Below are 19,487 nucleotides of genomic sequence, written 5' to 3'. Positions count from 1 at the left end.
ATGTAAAATCATAGAAGAATTGGAAAAAAAGCATGATTCATTTAACATGCATAAAAGGGTTAAAGAAGTGGCGGGACTGTATAGGGAAAGAAATGCGGGTTTATTGTGTGACGAGCAAGGAAATACTATTTTTGAACTAGAAGGGAAGCTAAAAGAGTGGGAAAAGCACATAACCACTTTATTCGATGACGATGGGCGTGCAAGTATGCCACCTGAAGTGACGGCTCTAGAAGGACCTATCATTACGTCAGATGAAGTACAACGTGCTATCAACAGTTCAAAAAATAATAAAGCAACTGGACCAGATGAAATACCGCTTGCTCAAAGATGTCATTCGATCGGGTCAAGCACGAAACACTGATACAAATTCTTGTGGATATTGGGTTGGACGGCAGAGATATTCGAATCATTGAGAATCTATACTGGAAGCAGGCAGCGGTAGTACGTATAGATGGCACAGAAACAACAGCACTGAATATCAAACGCGGTGTCAGACAAGGATGCATGCTATCGCCAGTTCTGTTTAATATCTACTCTGAAATGATATTTAGAAAAGCACTCTCGGACAAACAAGAAGGCATCGTGGTAAATGGAGAAGTAATAAACAACATACGCTATGCGGATGATACAGTACTTATAGCCTCCAGCAGAGAAGATCTTCAAAGTCTGCTAGACTACGTAGTAGCAAAATGTGAGGAAGCTGGACTTGATTTAAATATCATAAAAACTCATGTAATGATCATAAGCAAGCAAACAAATCTTAGAGCAAATATTAGAGTTGGAAACATAAAATTAAAACAAGTTAATAATATCCGTTATCTGGGGTGCCAAATAAATAACAATGCAGACAGTCACTCCGAAATTAGCTGTCGAATAGAGCAGGCCCGCTCTGCCTTCAAGAAATTAAATAGAGTTCTATGCAGTAGAGATCTTAGAATATCCTTAAGAATCCAGTTGCTGCGATGCTGTGTGTTTTCTGTACTGCTATACGGTGTCGAGGCCTGAGCTGGACTCTGAACAACAGCGACATAATGCGGCTCGAGGCGTTTGAGATGTGGTGCTACAGAAGAATATTGAAGATCTCTTGGGTGGACAGGGTCCGCAATGTGGAAGTTCTGGAGCGCCTGAGTAAGAGCACCGAAATTGTATGCACAGTCAAAAGGAGAAAGCTCCAATACCTCGGGCACGTTATGAGAGGAGAAAAGTACAGATTGCTACAAAACATCATGCAAGGCAAAATAGCAGGCAAACGAGGTCCAGGCAGGCGAAAAACATCATGGTTGAAGAATTTGAGGGACTGATACGGTGTAGATACGAACACACTCTTCAGAATAGCTGTCAACAAGATCAAAATCGCTGTGATGGTGACCAACGTTCTGAAAGGACATGGTACGTGAAGAAGATAGTCATATAGAATATCATTAAATGATAATTCCGTGTGTCTGAGTAAGAATAGTTGCAGCATTTGACATCGGACTGACAGCAAGTAGGCACTACTAGCCTTGGACAACTGCGTGGTTTGGGATTGCAACAAACGCTAGTCTCCCACAAGAAGTCTATACTAGGGGACATCTGGTCTAGTATGGTAAAAGTCAGGGAGTTCCCACCCTTTGCATTACTCAAGTACATTCAACAAGTTAGCTAACTTGACGAGTAGAGGAGTGGGAAAACACTCTGATATGGACTGGGGAAGACACAATGGGCCCAAAAGTGAGGTCTAAGTGCGAGGTGGCTACGGGAAGCTCCCATATCTGGAATCCAGAATCCAGAAGTGTATTTGTATTTACAATCAGTTTATTTACAGTTTATGTAAATATTTTAAGCACATGGATTAATTTCTATATTGATTTGTCATTCTATGAAACAGTTAAATGTAAGTAATAACAGCATTCTCAGTTGTCAGTATCAGACAAAGAACAAGATAATTTTATTTCAGTCTTGTGGAAAAAATATGCTACTTTATATTATTGCATATAATAATAGTCTCATAAATTTGGTGCGGTATCTCAACTGATGATAAAATTATTATTTCAAAACAATTATTTCTTTAACTTCCAACATCATCCACATTCTATATCATTAACATTTTCATAGGAACTGAAACTATGCCAGAGAAAATGAAAACAGTAATTTACACAACTAGTTGGGAAGCCTGCTTCCCGCATGAATACTTGGAAGCAGGCTTCACAAACATGTTATGTACAAAATTTTTTGCAACTAATACTTAAATTTTTAAAAATAATTATAGCTTAAAATAACTAAAGAGCATGCTTTTAAGAGTAAATGTCACACACGACTTTTGCTATTGCTGTCAAGAGTACGATTGCAGTCAAACTTTGTCACAAATGGCAAAATTTAGAGGGTTGAAAGGACCTACCTGTTCGATAGTATCAAATTATTGCATTGTCATCCAAATTACATACCCTTGCAAAGTTTCAACTCGATACGATAATTACAAGTAGGTTAAAATCGATTTCCTAGATTTGTTTACATAGCTTGTTACATACAAGTGAAGCTAATATGTATAAGCGTGTTAATAAAAGCTGAACTGACAGCGATGCAAAACCATCACAGTGTTGACACTTTAAAGTTCCCCATGACTCTCGCATCCTGGTGGGTGCGTAAAATTTATCAACAAAAGAGTGTAAAAAAATGCTTCAACTAAAATTTTCCTGTAGTTATTTGTTCATTGTTAAAATTAGCTTAATTTTGTTACCTGTTGATGAAACATTGTGGGCAAAATTATCTAAAGTGGAACGTCAACACTTACAAATTTCAAATGACATTATATACAAGTGGAGCTGTTAGCTCCACGAGTTCCAAATTGTGTGTGCAAAGTAGACGGAATAAGTAGTGTAACAACATGCATAGTTCGCATATTTTTCGACTTAGACATTTTCAAATGAAACTTTATTTTAACGATGGATAGGAACCGCAGATCTCGAAGCAATCTACTTTTATATTAAAGAACACACTGAAACTTTGACTAGCAGAAATGTAAATGATATTTTGAAGCTATTATATCTAACACTATGAGTGAATACGAATATCAAATACTATATAATCGAAAAAAACATTTTTAGTAACCCATAAATTTTATTTTTAAAATAATAATGATAGTATTGCAGTTATTTCACCGCAAATGTCAAACTAATCACGAACAAGCGACATGTTGGTGTTGCCAACACGCTTTTTTTTTAATATTAAATTTCAAAGGTTGCCAGACGACTTTTTTCTCGATCATGTGGTGTTATATGTGTGGGTACAGCTGAAAAAAGTATATGAGTTGTGGCTTTGACGAACACAATATTTACTGCTTTCAGGACAAATAAAGAATTTGAAACTCGATATTATTTCATCAATATTTTTGAAGATTAAACTGATTTTCGTAATTACACTCTTTTTGGCGTTAGTTATTTTTTGGTAAGTTCAATAACTTTTGCAAAGACTAGTTATTGTTTTAAATCTTGTGGAGTATTTAATTAAACTTATACAAGCGATCCGAAAACACACTTCAGTGTGTTGAAAAATAAATTGTCGAAGGACGTCACGTCTCTGCATTTATATAAAATATGCAAATCACTAGGAAACAGGCAAACGATGGTTTCTTTTTGTTCGATTGATCTTTTGTTCATTCTCAAGAAGTGCAAGATCTCTAAAAACTTCACTGCTGTAATTCGATTTTTGTTTGCTCTCGGGAACATGAGAATTTTGCGTAACTGGACCTGGATTGAACGATTTAGTTTTTTTAAATCCTGATATTACACATTACACGCAAATTTATTATAACACTTCTTTGTTTAGAATTGGCGTAGTTATGAATGATGTCATTCATAATATTACGAGCAAAAGTTTGTTTAGATAACCAAAACGAGAGTAGGAAAACTATCATAGTTTAACAAGCATAGGGGCTATTCGGCAACACGATAAAACGTGTTTGTCTAGCAACCTCTTGCACCAAATCTCATAAAAAAGACTCTAGTGGTTACAAAAATAACATGAAGCGATATGGAAAAAGACATGTACAATAAAAATCCATTTTATACTGCTCTCCGAGGGCCCCATCTTTCATAAAATATTGTCGGACAAAATATGAAACACTGGTGTATTTATTTTTAAAACACTAAAAAAATTTCGTTCAATTAAAAACATGTTGTTATTTTTAACGGTGAAATAATTTATTTTGATGTATACTTTGCTAAAAGTCGTTACATAACCAAAAACAGAATATTTTAAGCGACTTGTTTGCATCTAGTTTTTAAAATTGAGTTAAACTGAGCTTATGTTTAGAATGAAATGGAGCGCCGAGCCATTTACAACTGATGATAATCTGTGTACTTTCACGGATGAAAGAGTCATAAAATGCTCTGAAGAATTCTCAAAATATAACGAACATAGATCTAAATATAAGTTTTTTGGAATTAAGAATCTTTCATTACAGAAACTTTAAGTTGGATACATTATTTGGAACATATTTATAAAGATGAATTATTATTAAAACATTATTACAAATAGAATTTATTTTTTAGTGATGTAGTTTGACAACATCGAAAAAGGAAATGGTGCTCCATATTACTTATAACTTTGGAAGTAGACTATGTATGCGTATAATATTAAAATAACGACGTTTTTACATCTTCTTGACACAAAAAAAAACTGTATTTGAACTGAAGAAGTTGTATACTGTTAAGCAAACTATTACTTTACTGTATTTCTGGAAATATGAATGTGTGGGTTACAACAGAACAAAATCATATGAAGACGTAACTAGATACAGGAAAATGGATAATTACTTTAGTTTAATAATTTTCTATAATATATGTGTCCGTTATTATAGAATAGCTTGCAGCAGATCTGTTGTTTAGAAACTCAGTTTTCGATGTTCACATGATACAAAAGCAGTAATGTCTGTAGTGTTTTCCAATATGACTATGTTAAAGTTTCTAGAATGGATAGTATAAATTTGTCTAACGACAGTGTTACGTGAAGAAATTTATAAATTAAACACAACTATCTTGATTAAACGTTAAACCCTGCTGAAATGATGAATTTAAACCGGTTCTATTTTGAAGTTCTCTAAAAGGATTTTCGTGTGGAAAGCGAATAAACATTTCATAATAAATTGTTATGAGAACTCTCGAATTATGTTGAAATGATTATATTCTTGGTAAATGAGCGGGAAAATGTGCAGCATTCCATTTTTAACATGCAAATTGCCTGCGTTCGGCAACAAAAGAACTTTGAAGCCTTGCGTACTGCTTGCCCCATCAATTATTCTGTGTGTGTAGCTTGACTTTTAAACTTAATTAGTAACTTCGACATCAAAGAGGCCATCGTGAACACAATATTAGTTTAACTTTTGACTTGACTGTGATGCGGATTCGATAAAAACTCACCATCTTCGGAGGAAATGATGTCGTATAAGTCCTCCAAATAGGCATAATGGCTACAATGGCTGACGTCGCTCGGTAATCGGTTTCTGCAACACAAAGAAACGGACAATGTAAAATCGAAGAGACCAAAATGAGAAAAATCTGAGATTTTTTCTACAAACGATTATCACATTCTAGATATAATATTTTTGTGTTGGCTGGCCAAGTGGGAATTTCGTTGAACGATGAGCGGGGACAATGGGAATTAGATCCCTAAAATAGAGAAACCAATATGGGTAGTAAATATAAAAGTTATAAAGAGTGTCTCTGATGAGCATGAAAACCGTTATAGGCGTTGTCGCTGAAAGTTTTGTACGGACTTTCGGTGTAATCATTAAATATGCATTAAATCGATTACGCAACTTGTTTGCATAGAATTAAGGAACAGTTTGATGTTTTTGATTGATGTAACGGTCATATTTTTGTCATTATTAAATGTGGCGTACAAGAAATTCTCAAGGAATATTGCAAATTCTGGTTTATTGGAGAAAAGGTAATAAGTAGCTCTTTACGAAGTGTGAAAAAGGTAAGTAAGCGTATGGAAGCTTGCAGCACGAGCGTTGCGAGTTCTGTAGTAAGTGCCATAAACGCATTTTACACATGTTTATCATTTTTTCTTACGAGCTTATTTTAAATCTTAAAAAATTCCTTTAAGACAAATTTTAATTGTCTGCGCAAAGTCCGAGGGAAAGAATTTAGTGGAAATTGTGTGGAAATATACTGATCTGCGTCTCCTTTAAACTGATCATAGGAGATTTTTCACTTCGTACAGAAACAGCAGCCCACGCATTAAACAACCTGTTGGAATCAATACTTTTTCTTAAGAATATCATGGTATCTCTAGAATTGCCTGACCTATCCGAATATACAGGGTACTGTTTTCGAACTTATCCTGCTTTGAGAAAAATTAATAAACAATTAATTCTTTATTTGTATATGTATTAGAGCGTATCATTTTGACAGTCCCACGTCTTCTAATTTTTACTTTATCAGGATAAGTACCGTACAAAAATTTTACAGGGTCATAATTTATTATGTAAATTTGATTTTATAATTCAGTTTGCAGCATTTTCGTATGTCGGTTTTAACACAAAGAATAAAATATACTTACATTATTAAGTTTTCGAATATTATAGATATAGAGAAACCGACAAAAATTATAAACACCTACCATACATACGAAGACGAATAACAGCTTCGCACGAATCATGTGTTTGCACGGAATAATAAAAGAGCCAACAAGAGTGTTTCGTACAACGTGTTTCGAATATAAATAACGAATCATAAAAAATCAAACTTAATTACAAAATTTTTGTGTTCGTTTTATCATTACGGCTTGGTTGTGTACAAACGTGATATTAAATTTTTTTGTGCATCCAGGAATTTACAGCTTTCGTAATATAACTCCAATGTATTATAGCAGCCCCTTTGTGCAAGTTGAAAGTTTTTGAAAAGAGTTTCAAATATCTAGAGCAAAAGAAGTGCTAACGATAATCGACATTAATAAGCGAGAAATATTGCGCCGTCATATTGCAATTTAAAGCAGATTTTCTATCCAGTTCTTGGCAAGCAGATTTCCACAAAATAAGAAATAAACTGCATGTTAGATAAAGTTCCGCAACTGTTTCTGACGTATACATTTATTTTAACGTTAAATATTAACCAACAAAAATACAATTTTTTTGGTGTGCTCCTTTATCTTTGAAACTACTTTTTACGCTTGTAAGGTTTATTTTGCCAATCTGTTACCCGTCAAATTTTAAACAAAGCAATTAACAACATAAGAAATTTAATTAATTGCTTACGTTTCACATCTGCCCCCTTAATTGGAAGAGTTATTAATTTTCAAACTGGATCCCTTATTAAATTAATTCTTTTGTTGATTAATTAATTCTCGTCAGTACGGGAATTTACAAATTAAATTCAAACAGTTAGCTTAGTTTTTATTCTTCTTCTTATAACAAAACCAATTAAGTGTTAATTCTTCTCCCACGTTCTTAACCGAGGCACTTAAAACTTTTCAGCAACGTATCCGACGGAATGAAGTTGGAACATCATAAATCAGGATTTTCTATAATTTATTATGTTTATTACCCACTTGCCAGCGGTAACAATAGCACAACGTCGAGCAATAAGAACAGCTATTTCCCATCGGAGAATAAACCTAGCAATAAAGCTTACAATTTTCGTGTTTCCAACTCGAGTTGATTCTTCACGCCCAAGTGAATTATAATAAAGAATAACACTCTCTCAAGCTGCTGTTTGTTAACGGGGATCACTTCGCATAGTCGATGTACTTTGAACGCAGAAAGACCAGTATTAGTCCTTCAGACCTCGATAAGAACCCCATTTGTCCATTTAACAGTTCTAGGACGGAGTAAATTCGTGTTTCTTTTTCTCAACAACACAAAGTAACATTCTTTTGTGGATGAACAAGTTTTAAGAGTTTTTGTTCGAAATTGTTTTTAAGGATAAGTATTCTTTGTCTGTGTACACATAATAAAACCTTGTTTTGTCTACATTTTCATAAAGGTAGCATTCTCCATTGGAGTAGAATTAGAATTCGTTTGAGAAGATTGGGATACGAGTATGTATCGTGTTTTAACGGCGACTTTGTATCAGTAATTTAATAAGTTAAAATGTTAGTTGTAATAAATGGTGGAGGCGCCGGGTTAAGCCTTCGTACATAATGGTTAAAAAAATTAATTAAAATGGGTCATGATTGTAATGTTGTCATGTACTTTTAACAACTTGTGTTAGACAAATTAGTTAATTTTTAATTCATTAAAGAGAAAAAAGTTTTTAAGAATTTCATATACCGTGTGATCAGAAATAACTGAGTCTGTTGACAATTGTGGACTTTTAGTTGAAATTGGTATCATGATGTTTTGTATAGTTTCCGGCTGTCAGTTGTCAAGATTGAGTGATTGTTGACATTTTTAATTTTAGTACTAAATATTGATGGTTCGCAAGACATTTGTCCGTACAGATGTATTTAATGTTCCATGAGGTAAATATGAAGGGAATCGCCGTAATTTCAATTATTGAATCTTATTAAACAGTCATCGTATTGGACACCAACAAGAATGTTGAAATTGCTGATATCTATTTCTTTAATTGATTACATTGTTTGGATAAAACTGATAGTTGCGGACGAAGTTAATATTTCTCTTGGGATCTTTATTGCTCCTCCTTCTGATAAATATTGTTCTAGTTATTCATTTGTGTAATTTTCGAATTCGTCATTTGGACATGGATTCAAGTTTGTCTGCTAAACTAACTCCTTAACTGATTACCTAAAACTACAAGTGTCCAATTAAAAGTTTGAACATTTATCACAAAACATGCCGCCTTACTTAGAATTCTAGTAACGGTAAGTGGTTGCTCTCTAGTTAAAGATTTTGGGGTAACATTTAATTCCGGGCTTGCATTTAATCTACATATTGTGCTGTGAAGACTCTAGATCTAATCATCTGAACTTAACTCGACTGAATTTCTAAAGGCTTTGTACTTCACGTTAGTTAAGTTTCGATTAGAATATTGTTCGATCGTGTGGTCTGCTAACCATTATTCTAATACGTGGAAACAGTTGAATCAAACATGTCAAAATATTTTCCGTTATCCATGGAATTAACTCTAATGCTGATTCTTAAATAAATTTCAATTTTCCATTTATTTATCTCCAATGTTGAGGTAATGCCAAGTATGTCGAATTATTTGTACATTTTTCAAAACTCTGAGCATGGTAATGAAGCCGGTTACTTCTTGTTGTGATTTAGAAAGTCTAAACGTTGAATAAGGAGAATAAGTTATTCTTATAATTTATAGATAGGGATTTAGCGTTTAACGGGTACTGTTTTTTTAAACAAAAATGGTGTTCGTTTAGTCGACAGTTAGACAAGGTAATAAACATGAATATATCGTTTGCCACATCACCAATGACTGCAAAAAATATTTAACAGCCAAAATATTTCCCTAGTCTGTGTTATTTGGCTTTTACCTTTGGCTAAATATCTCGCGACGACTTTTTAATTTCCGATGTTTGTGTGAGTTTCTCCATTTTCGTATGTAATATTTGCATAACTGTACAAGTTGAGCTTTTTCAAACTAATTTGTATAACGAAATCCGAAAATACTTCTATTATGTTCCCACTAATTACGTTTGGCTTGAAGCCAACGAAAAAATATAAAACATATCTCTCGTCGTGAATGTAATTACGTTGAATAACGGGTGGATAAAATGGACATGAAATGCTGGCATTACTTTTATATAATTTAAATCATGCGTTGTCTTCAGAACCGCCGGTGCTTCGTTATAACGACGGTAGCATTTTATCAGATGGGGTGAAAGCGCTTACATTCACAAATTCCCGCAGGCTTTAGCGTTGTAAAAATATGTCGACAACACGTAAAATGACTTGCTCACTTGTATAAACACAATTAGAGCCCGCCTAATAAGCTGGAAATTTCATAATTTGATAATTTCCTCAGCTGAAAAGTCATAAATTGGGGAGTTTTCTGAACTGACGTAAATTTATGGCTCATAAAACCCAACACTGCAACAGTGTTGTACGGTAACCACCGCAGACCACGCGTGCTCACAGTTTTCATCATTTAAATCGCAATTAGGGCTTAACCGAATTTGATGACTGTTTAAATGTAACTATCAAATATGAGTTAGCCTTCAATTGGGAGTTCATCACTTTTTCATGGCTTCTCCTAAAAATAATACTCCGCTTTTTCTGACGGTCGATTTCATTTATGAGTGCTTTTATTTTGGTCCAGCTATTCCTTTAGCTTCACAAATTATCCTAATTGTTCATGAAAAATGCAGACTCTATTTCTTACATTCCTTCGCAGTTATTAATTGCAAAATTCCTGAAATCATTCATTAATTTGCAGCGCGTGCCAATCAAACGAAAATCTAACTGAACTATTATTCTTGAATTAGGGACAGATTGAGGAAATGGAACCCTTTGACTCTCAATAAATAACAGCAACCTGTGTGTATGGGTTGTTAGTAAAAATGACAAGACATCTCGAAATTGAATTGTTAGAGGGTTGGATGGGATCGGAGAAAAGTTGCATATACGATATTTTCAGCTTTCAAGAGAGCTTTCAGGACGAAATGTAATATGTGGGGGCGTTGACGCGACATTGTTTCTTTTTCTAAGGCTGTGACATGGGACTAAAGGGTGAATGGAGATTTTAACATTTTGGGGAGGGTTGACATGTCTTATTAAGCACATGCTACATTGTGCAGGAAGTAATCCTGTGGTGTGTTCTTAGATAAAACAGTAATTAACTGCACTTGTGCTGGTGTAGCAATAGCGGATAACACCATGAGTGGCTTTGGTACAACAATGTCGCAAAAACACTTAGTATCCGTGAAGGAGGACAGTGGTTCAAAATGATCTCATTATATTTAAATTTTTACTGAGATAATCTATAGGTGTAGTTGCTAATAGAGAATTTCTGCCGACGTAAGGAGCTTCATTAGTTGGTTATAATACTGCTGAAAAATTAATTAGTGGATAAAAGAATTGCAAAATTGTTATGAAATTCAATGTATAAAAACTACTCTTTGGAGAATCTGTATTAATGGTAAAGCTGATAAAACTGGGTACTAAAAAATAGATCCATAGTTAGTAAATCTATACAGTAAATTTTTACTTGCTATAATTTTACGCTATTGTGTAATTTTTTGCTTTTATTCTCATCAAAATATAATTAATACACTCCTTGGGCACTTACTGTAGTAATTAAAAATATCCTCGTGTACGGTGAATAAAAGCTTGTGGAAAAACAGCAATGAAATTGTAAAACACGCACACGTAATCGCAGTAAGTTATTCATTCTCAAGAAATAAATAGAAACCAGTATATAAAACAATTGGTCGAAGCTTATTTCGACAGAACTTCCCTCGTGCCTGAAGTATAAATCGAACAAATCTCGCTTCTTTGAAAAATTATAAAATTAGATTTTGCGATGTTTATTTTGTGAGAACCTCTTTAAAGTAAAAATCAGCGGCGTAGGTAACACCTCCGCAGGTCGTGCGCCTTGGGGGCGCAAATTGCACAAGTACGGAAAATGTAAAATATTTTTGAAGCAGATAACTAGAGGGAAAATGTCCTCTCAACAATAATAACAAAGTTTAAGTGTTTATGTTTATACATTGACATTAGAAGAATGTCACGTAGAAATTTGTTTGATTTGAATTAGTTTGCCGTCTGGATACAGAGGACTAAAATTATTGATGAAGCCACAATCGAACAGAATGTTCTGAATATTATTATTATTATTTTTATTAAATAAAGACGTGTGTATCCTCAAATTTTGTTATGATGCAGTAAATATAGATAATAATATATAGCGCGAGAGAAAAAGAAAAAAAGTAACGGTCACGTTTGGCATCGAACGTGCGATCGCCGGTCCGCGTGTCCATGCTGCAATTCACTGAGCCACGAACAGGATATCTTGCGCTAATAGTACACTGGAATTAATTTTTTTGTAACGTTTACGAAAACAATTCAAAGCGGATTCGTACACTACAGGTATCTTGTTTAACATTTAAATAATTTTACGAGTCAAATTGTACTTAGCGGTTAAGCATCTAGATATTCCTAATATACATGTAAAATCTGACAACAATCGGTCCAGTACATTCGGAGATTACGTCTCTAATAAAAATCGACATAGACGCCAGATAAACAAATAAAAACGGGAGATGACTTTTTTCGTACTTTAGGGGTTATGAAACGTCGAGAAAACATGAAATTGACAAGTCGTCCGAAAAATGTAAAGTTAGAATTTATTTCTTTAGTATTATCTACTAATAATACCTTAAAAGGTTTTATATTTTGCGGAAAATTAAATGAAACGTTTTTGAGATGTGATAAAATATGATGCCTGATTCATTAATATGTTTAAGATCGAAAAAATCCTGTAGTATGTCATGAAATTAATATTTAATAAATCATGGTGTTGGCAAGACTAAGGTAAGTTCCTTACTCAGCTTGACAGTTATGGTCAAAAAACTGTCAAATAAATTGTCAAATATCTACAGTGTGAACAAAATTTAAAAAAAATGGTCGACGGTTATTTCGAAAAAATCACGAACGTGCGACAGATTCGCATTCTATCATAGCAACCAGCTGCGCTATGAAATCGTTCTCTTCACCGTCGTTGATAAAAGGTTGTTCTAATTTGGGTTTTTTCTGTGAAAATTTTGACGTCTAGGGTCAAAAATCAATGCCGATTCATAAATCATAAGTATAAAAGCACATATATTATTCTATAAAATTTAACTCACAAGACAGACTTACGACAGACAGACGGAAACGGGAGGCCACTGTTTCATCCTCTAGGGGTCATGAAACGTCGAGAAAACATAAGAGTCGCTAGTCGTCCGTTGGACTCGTCAATACTTCCTTAGCTTACGCTCGAGAAGTAATAAATATCATGACTTTTAGAGGAATTTTTTCGATCATGTGGTATAACGTTCCATGTAAAGTAATGTTGAGTGCACAAGTTAGGAGTATTATTTTTTTAAATACGTGGGATTTTTTTTTTATAAAAATTCAAGTATTTTTCAAATTTTATTGAATGAATTGTCGAATTTGTTATAGTAGCAGTGTTATTTTTTCACAGATAAAGAAGCAATCAGGCTATATGTTACCAATGAGACTTATTAAAAAGAACTACCCTTGTCCTTGAAGCACACTACAACTGATCCAACTTTTTCAGATATTTATAAAATTTAATTTTGCTAATTTTATGTTGTTTATTGTAACCTCCATAAGTTCCGAGTGATTTCTGGAAAATAATGTGAGCCATTCTTGATTACTTAATCAACAAGATAAACTGCCTCATTCATACATTTTTTGAGTCATTTTCTATAAGCGATTGTTTTAAATGAGGTGTCACTCACAACAACATATATAGAAATATCAAAGAAAACAGTGAATTGTTAACGGCTGCTCTACTATCGAGGAATAGATTTTGCATCGACACAAATGCATTTTTCTAAGAAACCACAAACTCAGAACAGTAATTTTTTGCATGCAAAATAATATTCTCAGCATTTTGTATTGTAATTAAAGAAAAAACCAGATGTTCGTAATAGAAAAAAATTGGTCCAGGGTTATTTTGTCATTACATCCCCTGAAGTGCAGTCCAACAATTACAACTTCTTCGAAAAATTATAAAATTAAAATAATCCTTATAACTTAAAGTAGAAATATGTATGGATTGCTAAAGTACAAGTACACCAGTCATAGTATAAGGAAAAAAATGGCCAAAGTTAATTTGGAGAGAACTTCCCTCGCCCCTGAAGTGCTGTCCAACAAATACCGGTTCTTAGAAAAATTATGAAAAACCAGTGGCGTAAATAACACCCTCCTCAGCACCTGCACCGCGGGGGCGCAAATTGTAAGGGGGTATAGTCTACGCAAGTGTGGATAGTGGAGATATGAAATATATTTAAATCAGATAAGCAATGGAAAAAATGTACTCTTGATAATTACATGCTTAACTTCGTATGTTTATGTTTATACTTCGAAATAATTCTACTGTAATCACGTCACATTACCAATTGTGTTAAAAGAAAACGAAATATGATTGATTTTATCTCCTTAAAACACAGAGGATAGGACTATTAATTAATTAAGCTTCAATGCCTCAAAACGGTTCGAATATTATTTTGAGTGAGGAGCTGTTGTTGTAATAATAATAATTTTTATTGTAATTAAATATAGGCGGGTGCGACATTAGTGTAAATTTCGAGAAAATGGGGTGAACCTTTCTTGATTTGATAGAAAAAAAAAGTCAACAAAGATGAGATTCGATCGAATTCGATCTGGCGCCGTAACACATGCGGCCGCAATGCACTTGGTATGCACGTGCGCTAGATATCGGTTATATCCAACAAGCACCGAACATTGCAGAAACATTTTTGTAAATTAATTGTGATGAAAACTTAATGCGAATTCGTAAACTACAAGTGGGAAGTATACTACTTTATAAAATTAAAAAATATTTGTTTTTAAAAATTTTGAGACGACTGCATCACGTTGTTGGTGAAGAATTTTGGTTACCGTTTTACCATTTACATGATATTCGCAATACATTCATAAAATTTTACAACAATCTGCCCGGTAGTTTCGGAGATTATTTTGCTAATAAAAATCAACACAGACGACAGTCAGACCATAGACTACAGACAGATGGAAACGATAGATCTATTTTTTCGTATTCTAGGGACCCTATTACAATATTTCTTTGACTTAAGTTTGGGAAGTAAAAATCAGACGACGGCAATAATGCCTCGAAGGAGACAATTCTATTTCGTAGTGTTTTATCCCCATGATGATTTAAACTATTGTTAAAATTTTGTGGTAAATGTAATAGTGTTGGTTATTATTTGTTCAAAATGTTTCCATCAATCAAACAGATAAAAATACCATAAATGGAAAACAACACCTGCCTTTATTTATATTTTCTACAAGTTCTAAAACTCTAAGAAAACATGAATTTAAATATATATTCGTCAGAATGATCCCATTTCAATACTTTTCTCTTGCTGTCATTTAACTTAAACTGCCTGAGGATCGATCGTTCTTTTTGAATATATCAAATTTTATTTTTTACTGACCCAGAAAAGAATTGTAATAGCGTCTATCCGGAGAACGACTAATGTAATGTGTTCCTGTCATTTCATAACCCCGTCTGGTCGCGATTTTATTAGACAGATAGTCTTGAAAACTACTCGAGTGATCGTCGTGAAATTTTATAATTATGATGTCATCTCAAAATTTTTGCAAAGTAAATACTATATAAATTTTATAAAACAACACGCTTGTATATTGTGGTACGTGATATCAAATAAGTAAATTATTTTCCACATTCTTGCTCTTGTCGCAAGTCAACGTGGCCTTACCATAAGAAATGTTTCATGCCATAGGCACTTTGATATAAAAATATTGAAAAAAAATTCTACACTTCTAACTTCTTTTACCCCTGAAGCAGAATCAATACGCGTCCCTAAAGACGTATTTTTTAATACACACTTATTTAGTTTCATTTATAGCGAAGCTATTTTTACGTTTCTTAAATTTTCAGATATACAATAACTCCTGAACGTCGTCGTTACGTAGAGTCCATCGAGTGTCACCGGATATAACCGAAGCTTCCTGTCTGGCGAGTATAAAAGACGGTCTTATTCATGTTCACGGTCCGACAGTTTCTGAATTGTGACCACGGTGATTGTGACTAATTAAATACAATAGTGTAATGTTTGAATGATGAGTTTGGGTGCCTGTGCAGGATGGCCGATGTAGAGTCCTGAAAGGTGTCTTGTTTACTGATGTTGTAACCCGATAAGCAATACCCTATTTCTCTACAGTTAAAACAAATTTTTGTTCATTTTATTTTTTTTTAATGAAAATTTAACATTCCAGAAAGCTACATGTTTCCCTTTTTTACAAATTATTGCACATCTTTATCACACTGGGTTTTTACTAGTGAAGTTATTGTGTCTTCTCTGTGGTAATATACCTACACTCAATAAATATTGACTAATATTATTCAACAGCACGTCAATTGCTTCAAAATTTATAATTGTGTATGAAAGCATATCGTTACGTGAGATTCATTATTATGCAAATAATAATAAGCGACATCCTAATGGCACGAATCGAATGACTTAATTTTGTCGGTAGTATTCTGGAATACAAAACGTCCGAGAGTGGAAATTCGCGCATTCTTGCTCCACGTAAGTGTTCTGAAAGTCTAGTTCCTGCATAAACTGGGACAAAGAAAAGAAAGTAAACAGTCACGTAGTGGACTCTAGTAAAAAAAGAGTGCCAAGTGGAGAGTTTAACACAAACGCACAAAGTGAATTGCAAGAAAAAGATCTGTTTTACGAATGTAACGGAAATGAACAAAAATTCCCTTAAAAGAAAATTAATTTTTCTTGCATATGGAAACAGTTTATTTTATTTTTAGCAAGTGCAAGTGTTACAATCAGAAACAGAAGTTCAGTAAGGGATGATTTACTTATTCCAAAATTTCATTTAATTGATTTACGAAGCTGTCACATCCTGCTTCTCAGTTGTTTGCAAGTCTGTGCTAGTACCACAAATAAATCGATACGGACCATCCTCTTCAACAAAGCAAACTATTAATTGTTAACAGCGATAAGTGCCCTGTCACAGCCTGCTTTTGGGTTTGACCAAGTTTCAAATCCAGATTTGCAACACGAAATCGTTATACAGTTATACAAAAATTTTAAGTGGGTAACCACTCTGACAGATGTGACGAGGCAATTTTTAGAATCAATTCGCGTTTAAACACGACGTAAAGAAATTACTTCTGTAACGTCAGTAAAAGCAATAAGTTAATTTTCTTCTGTAATTATCTTTCTAATTGCCTGTCAGTGGCTTAGATGAATTATTTATAAAACCAGAGGATACGTAAGCTTGAAGCAGCCCTTTGGACGTTTCTAAATTCCTCTCGAATAATGTCAATACAGTCACATATGAAGCAATGAAATATACTTACAGACAGGTGTACCTACTGGGATTAGATTCTTTTTCTTTCAGCAAGAGAGATTCCAAGGCAACTTGAAGTGCTTCGTTCTGTAAAATAAAATCGTCGCTTTAATACAAAAAAGAGAAAATTTTAAATTGCCTTGTATTGTAATATTATGTTGGAGATTTGGGAATTGAATTTGACCTCGTTTATCTCCGAGTGTGTGCAACATGCATTGTTATTTCGACGTTCTCGGAAGCACAATTGCTGTATCGAAGCATAAACATGGCTTTGACTGATGGAATTAATTTGGATTAGACGAATGCGACTCGTTGAAGCGCGTAACCGCAATTCGGGGAATTTTCTTTTAATAAACTTTAATTTGCAGGAGTGGGAGTCGGAGCGTAAACCTTTCAGTTTACTCCTAAAAAGCATTTATGAGTGGTGCTTGAAAGTGACACAGTAAACTGTTTTTAGACTCATTTACTTACTTCAATATTTTGTGGGTTTATTAACGGAGAAATTAAAATAATAAGAGACATTAATGAAGAATAATTTTTGTATTTATAATTTGGGAGAGAAAGACGGAATATGTAATATCGTACAGGATATATATTTCGATAAGATTTTGTAACAAGTATTTAATGCATATGTAGGTAATAATTTTCTAATCCCCACGAATACGAAAAAACTATTGTCTAGCTATTGTAGGACGAATAAAATGCTGATTTTCTGTATTAAACGGTCCAGTTGTAAGGAAGGATTATTCTTGTAATAATAATTTAACTTAAAATCATTAATCTCAATTTAAATAACCCATGTCTGGCACTTTAGTAACTAGACTAAATTTATCGGTAGCTATAACTTTCACGATTAGACAAAATGGAGTTACATTTGTAGTAGTGGATTAGATTTGGATAACGTAAATAATACATAACTGCGTGGCTTATCGTTATTCATGTTTCTAATTTGTATTGGAAACACCTATACGTATAATAGGTTTAAGACACAAAACTGACTTCGTGGACTTTTAATGTATAGCTTTAAAATAAATTGTGATGAAAGTTTGTTACTTATGCTTAAATATGTAGTACTTATACTTTTGTTTTTATTTCGTGAGCGCAAACTAAAAAAGTATGGTAATAAGGTCTATCCGGTAAATGGCTACTTTTATGTTTTTTCGTCGTTTAGTTATCCCCAGAGTCTGCAAATTTTATGCGTATGTTAAAAAAACAAAATTGCCTTAGGTATACTTATTACATGTCTTCACTGCGTTATTGATCTGTATGTAGTTTACTAAACTACTTAATTTCCAGCAGTTGTATTTGCGCTATTTATTTTTTTACTGTAAATGGTTGAAAATTTATTGATAAAGTAGTCTTAAGTCTGAGTCAAAAGTTATTTAATTGAATGTAGCAGATTAAAGTTACAAGCCAGACACAATTATAATAGTTACTTGTGTTAAAAGTTTGAACATCAATTCATTTACTAAACAAGAGGTTTAGAAAACATTAATGCAAGATAGAGCTGAGAAGCTTAAAATTAGATTACCCCAGCCATATTGTGGGAACTGTCTCTCTGACCTCTTACGTTTCAATTATGCAACTATTCTAACTTGATAGTAAAACTGAGATACAAACGAACGCTGTCAGTCGTGAGGCTCAAGTGCCTGAAACTTTAAACTCTCCACTCAACAACCCCCGCAATATAAGTAATTAGTCTCCAGTCATCTATTGGTTACTCTGAGTAATAAATAATTTTTGTATCATTTGTCACCGACGATTTATGAAATTATTTTTCGGTTGTGTTTGGTGCGGCGTTTGAAATCTGATCATTCTCAATTTATTCTTGGAAACACTAACCGCTTCTTGATTATGTTTCTAGCACGAAAACTATTTAACCATTGTCCAAAACCACATTACCTAGGTTAAAGTATACAAAGCCTCTAACAATTCTCACTGCGCATCAAAGGGATGTTATAGTCTCAGAAGTTTGTGGCTACTTTTAATTACAAGTTACGAACTACTTGCAAAATTTGCGTTGCAATAAACTAACTGTTTTTTGTCAAAGGTTTTATACCTTTGAGTTAGTTTCCTGCATTAAACGTTAATGCATTTTTTTTTATAACATAAGGAAAATATTTTACATGGTGTTTGAAAATGGTTCTCAATTTTTTATTGCTATTAGTTTTTGAACAAGTCGGTTTTGTCCATGACACTTAGGGTTACATTTTGTGAGTAAAAATATATATATTTTTTTATTTTGAAAACCTATTATGTTTTTATATACTGACCGGCAAAAAAAAACCGGCCACCCTGAAAAATTTGGCGAAACCAAGCTTTAAAAATTATTAATTTAACTAGTGGTCGTTATTTTATTAGATAACCATTCACTATTGATACATGAGGTATAAATTAGCAAAAAAAAGAAGCCAATTAAATGCAGAATGAAATTTAATTTAACAAAATAACAGAAATAGAGCAACACTTTGAGAGACGTCTGTAAGAGTTAACGGGATATTTTCGG

The 19,487-nt window shown here is 33.4% G+C and overlaps 1 protein-coding gene across 2 annotated transcripts in view; it reads right to left on the bottom strand.

Moving 5' to 3' along the window:
* The window catches only part of LOC135122457 (head-specific guanylate cyclase), a 207,398-nt gene that overhangs the window by 51,151 nt on the left and 136,760 nt on the right, over window positions 1-19,487 (bottom strand). For both annotated transcript variants that reach the window (XM_064046644.1, XM_064046652.1), the window contains exons 3-4: window positions 16,992-17,068; window positions 5,397-5,479 (exon numbers count right to left, since the gene is read on the bottom strand). In XM_064046644.1, the coding sequence (XP_063902714.1) occupies window positions 5,397-5,479; window positions 16,992-17,068 (160 nt within the window). The remainder of the gene's footprint in view (window positions 1-5,396; window positions 5,480-16,991; window positions 17,069-19,487) is intronic.

This window comes from Zophobas morio, unplaced genomic scaffold, assembly GCF_036711695.1.
Source record: "Zophobas morio isolate AGI-343-1 ecotype UQ-CSIRO unplaced genomic scaffold, CSIRO_AGI_Zmor_V1 ptg000002l, whole genome shotgun sequence".
NCBI classification, from domain to species: domain Eukaryota; kingdom Metazoa; phylum Arthropoda; class Insecta; order Coleoptera; family Tenebrionidae; genus Zophobas; species Zophobas morio.
The sequence above is the reverse complement of the archived record's forward strand: the minus strand, read 5'-3'. Positions and strand labels throughout refer to the sequence as shown.